The following is a 4,686-nucleotide window of genomic DNA, read 5'->3' on the forward strand; positions in this document are numbered from 1 at the left end:
GCTTTTCAACAAATTAAAAGCATTTACGGATTTTTATGATCTGAATATGCAATCTACGTCATGGCACACTTGCTACTATTATCCTGTTCCTAATCATCTCTTCCCCCATCATCTCCATTTTCATCGTCCCACCAAGATTACACTCAACTGTAAGTCCCGGTGCACGAATCATAGCCTCCTCACACTCACTACGGCGCGTAGTTGCATCAAAGAACAAGAGAAGGAGCGGATCCATCAGTACCCAGATTACGTTTCTTACCTAGATCAGGAAAACCGCGAATTCTTCCAAGAATCTTGTTCTTCTATTGAAAATCCGGAATCCCAGTTTGGAGGTGGTGAGAAATTGCGAGGATTTGGGGTGGATAATTCGGCGGGCATTGCATCGAACATGGGGTGGGCTAGTTTGAAAGCGGCGCTGGGACAGAGGATTAATCTGGAAGGAATCACTTGCGCCGTCGGGATTTTGTCCAAGGACAAGCAATTGGTGATCCCGCATGTCAGTGTGCCTGATATAAGGTATATTGATTGGGCCGAGCTGAAAAATAGGGGTTTTGAAGGTGTGGTCTTTGACAAGGACAATACGATTACTGCTCCTTACTCTTTGAACTTGTGGGCTCCCCTTGGATCATCTTTACAACAGTGTAAATCATTGTTTGGCAACAACATTGCGGTATTCAGTAACTCTGCGGGTAACTTTGATGAAGCTCACTTGGAAATTTGGTTTCAGTTTCCTTCCTAGCTAATTGGTTTGTGTTTGCTTCCGGTGAATTGCTTTAACGTGCCTGATTCTATGAAAATTTCAGGATTGTATGAGTATGACCCTGATGGTAGAAAAGCTGGGGCTCTTGAGGATGCAATTGGAATCAAAGTGATTCGGCACAGTAAGTTTTGCTTCCGCACTTGAAAATCTTCATTTTTGTTATAAATTTGTGTACTATGGATGGGCATTGCAAATTAATTTTGAGGATGCAATTGGAAGATTGGAATTAGATTTTAGCAAGTGTTTAGACCCATCAATGGTTCTTTCTAATGTGTTGGTTCTTGCTTTTATTGATTGAAATTATTCTAGAGGTGAAGAAGCCCGCCGGAACAGCTGAAGAAGTTGAAAGACACTTTGGTTGTGAATCCGCTAGACTTATCATGGTAAGGTCCTATATGGTGATTTATTCTTTTCAGTGTAGTGTTATTCTTTTCTTTTCTTTTCTCTTTTTTTGGGATTTCGGATGTTTCATCAGATAGTACATGGCTATGTGAATGTAGGTGGGTGATCGGCCATTCACAGATATTGTTTATGGAAACAGAAACGGATTTTTTACGATACTGACTGAACCATTGAGTCTTGCAGAGGAGCCTTTGATTGTCAGGCAGGTTGGTCTTCAAATCGTCCTATTTTCGTTAATGAATGTTGTGGAACCTGTATGGTCATGGATGCGCATAAATATTGGCTTCTTTAGTAAAGAATGGCTTGAGAAAATATAGTTGATATTGCCTTGCCCCCGAACTATTATGGGTGATTGGTATGAGGGAATAGGTTAGGAATGGAATGAGTATTCCTAAATGAATCCTAATTCTCTAACAGATGCCCTTTGCTTCTAATTGTTTCTCCAAATGAATCCATGCATAAGTGAAGAGAGAAAATTGTTTCAACGTGAAGGGTGATGGAACTGGAGGAAAAATGAGATGGCCATGTATTAGGTAACTACTCTAGGCCCTTGTTTTGGTGAACCTTGGAAGCAGAAGAGTGGTGATAGTAGGATAAATTGGAAATTGAGGTGTGAGAGGAGACGCAGTGACGGAAACTACAATAGCCATGCTGGGGGCAAGAGTAGGGGGAAAAGAAATGGGAGAACAGTTTCCGGTTAGTATGACACTATAAGTTTATCCAGGTATTATTATTTTTTTGCTTGGGGGGGAGGAGATATTTGGGGATACACGCTTTATGACTACCTGTATATCATAAAAAAAGAATTGAATTTGGTTTGTAATATCTCTTTATACTGAACCCTATGTTCCTTTAGAAACTTTGCGTCCTTAATAAGCATCTATTTTACTTCTGCCCGTTGTTGTTCATCTGATTTCTACGTTACAGCTTTATGGAACACTTCGCTTCCCAGAACCTACGTTTTGTGACATATTATTTGACAAAATAAATTTTCTGCAGGTGAGGCTACTTGAAGTGGCCATTGTTAAACAATGGTCCAAGAAAGGCTTGACGCCAATCAGTCACAAGCTTGTTTTAGACCCAGTGAAGTGTGTGAAGGATGTACCACTCTGATAAATGTCCTTTATCACGAATGATAAAACAAATACTTTACTAATTATTTATTCTTTCTTCTTATGCAAAGAAATATTTTGGTAAAACTGTAGCTACATGCTTAGATTACGATCACCTATGACCTATACTTGGGTGTCAATAGGTCTGACCACCGTTCATGAAAATGAACGCTTATGAGCTATACTTGGATCTCAATAGGATTATCCGAGTAATCACATAATCGAATATGCATGCTAACGTATATTCAAACATTGAGTTTTTTGCCTATCTTTCTTGGTTCTCAAATTTTATAGATGATCACAGGTGGAAATTGTAGATGATTATGGATGAGAGTGTAGTGATTATGGATTGATTTTTATAAGCTTAGTTATTCATGCATACAGACCACCTTTACTTGCTTTGATTGGGACGGATATCTCACAGGATCCGGACTTTTGTATAGCTTGTGTTTAATGGAGTGAGCTCGATACTAAATGTAATACAGGTTGATTTCTATCCCACCCCATAAGGTTGGATTGACAATCAAGTGAAACCCACCATTCCATGATAAATATTCGGCTGATCCTTTTGACCTCTTTTCTTGATGTTTGGTCACTGTACCTAATAACCAAATCTTTCACAACTTTTTGACCATTGAGAGCTGTCACTTTTTTCTCTCTTTCTTTCATTGTCACAGCCTCCAAGTCCGAGCTTGGCTTCCTTCCTTCCCAAAATCTAGTTACGCAAGTAAATTTCTTTTTCATATTTTGTATCCATTCTTATCTCACTTTAATCTGTCATCGTCTAATCACATCATTCCAAGTAAAGGAGGCTACAGAGTATAAATTCAACCCGTAATCTATACGGGTTGGGCTCCTTTAAAGCCTTATTAATATGGGCTTGGGTGAAAAATCCAGATTTCTTTAGAGAATCAAGCCTATGTTTATGGCCTGAACCTGTACTGTTTCATATGACATAAATATTTCATTACAAGGCCTTTGAAATTCTAATGTATTACTCAAACATTTTCTAAAATATTTAGTATATTTTAATCAGAAAATCCGACCTTCCCAACCAAAATTTGCAATTACAATGAAAGATATGTTATAATTTTTGATAAAAAAAATATGAGATGGATTTTCAATCTACCATTTGATAGATTCGTTCTTGACGAATTTATCTATTTTAAATTTTTAATGACCCTCACTTGTGGTACTCAGAAGAAGAATATGGTTCATTGTATCATTTAATACATTCAAATATAAAGATGAATTCAATCAAAATGATCTTATACGTTGACTTTTTAATGTATTAATAATATTTATGAGTCGATCATAATTGCTTTAGATAGCTCCTTTTCATTACTTGGAATAATTATTAATTCATATAGTTATTTCACAAATTATTGAGGACTATGTTCAAAGGAAACAAAAGAAAACAAGAAATTATTATAGATATAGACTACATATCACATATCTCTATATAGAATTTGAACTCACAACTTTTTTTTAAAAAATACTCACAAAAAGGAGATTTAGAGAGTGTCTGCAAAAGTTTTTACTTTTATATAAATAATTTTTGTAGAAAAAATTAGTTACAGTAAAATTAAAAGCGAGTAGCATTTGAAAAAATTAAAAAGTAGATAAAAGCTAATTGGGTAGGTTTTAAGGAAAAAATTACTTCTAAAACAAGTATAATAAATTAAAGACTGTTGTATTTTTATGTGTTTAAAAGATACTATTTTAGCTTAATTTTTGCACTTATCTTTTGATAACAGCAATAATAATTTTTTCTTAAAAAATAACGAAATTTATTTTAATGAGCATATTTCATATTTGTCTTTTATATTATTAATGTAATTGTTCATTCATATAAAATAAATAAACTTGTATGATTGTTATTTTTTAATTAATTATAGTAATTTTAATTTATATTTTTGTATGATATAAGAATAATATAAAAAATGAAATACAAAAATTCTAAAATATTAAACATGTGAGATTATAAATGTTGTTAGTGATAAATTATTCATATTATTTGAAAAATCTAACATCAACTTTACATGAGCATTTCTCAAAAGTAAATTAGAAATGGTAAATTGAATTAAAATTATTATAATTAGACTAAAGTAATTTAAAAAAAATTTAAATTTATTTACAAAAAAACCCAAAACAGCTAAAAACACGTTAAGAGGTACTTATAACTTTTGACTTAAAAGTATTTTTTGTAACATTTCTAAATACAAAATCTAATATCCCAAATAACTCAAAAGTAATTTTTTAAAGATAAAAATTGAATTTTTTGAAGCTCTCACAAATACTCCCTTCAAAAATCCCCGAATCGAATTCCAACTTACCTCAGCATCAAGAAAGTTGAATGTAATTCAATTATTTTGCAAGCTAATGAGAACTTCAATAAACCACCCCCCACCC

At 33.9% G+C, this 4,686-nt stretch overlaps 1 protein-coding gene across 1 annotated transcript; it reads left to right on the forward strand.

The window, feature by feature from the left end:
- Positions 7-2,602, forward strand: LOC105165573. The gene is made up of 5 exons (XM_011084630.2): positions 7-689; positions 804-881; positions 1,070-1,143; positions 1,261-1,368; positions 2,162-2,602. The coding sequence occupies exons 1-5, from the start codon at positions 47-49 to the stop codon at positions 2,273-2,275; spliced, it is 1,017 nt and encodes a 338-aa protein (XP_011082932.1). The 5' UTR covers positions 7-46; the 3' UTR covers positions 2,276-2,602.

Source organism: Sesamum indicum, linkage group LG6 (assembly GCF_000512975.1).
Source record: "Sesamum indicum cultivar Zhongzhi No. 13 linkage group LG6, S_indicum_v1.0, whole genome shotgun sequence".
Lineage (NCBI taxonomy): Eukaryota > Viridiplantae > Streptophyta > Magnoliopsida > Lamiales > Pedaliaceae > Sesamum > Sesamum indicum.

What these genes read in the sequence shown, in the direction of transcription:
- LOC105165573 (XM_011084630.2), top strand. Translation starts at nt 47, where the DNA reads ATGCAATCTACGTCATGGCACACTTGCTACTATTATCCTGTTCCTAAT. An exon ending in AATCCGCTAGACTTATCATG is followed by an intron (nt 1,144 to 1,260) that starts GTAAGGTCCTAT and finishes ATGTGAATGTAG; the next exon opens with GTGGGTGATCGGCCATTCAC. An exon ending in AGCCTTTGATTGTCAGGCAG is followed by an intron (nt 1,369 to 2,161) that starts GTTGGTCTTCAA and finishes AATTTTCTGCAG; the next exon opens with GTGAGGCTACTTGAAGTGGC.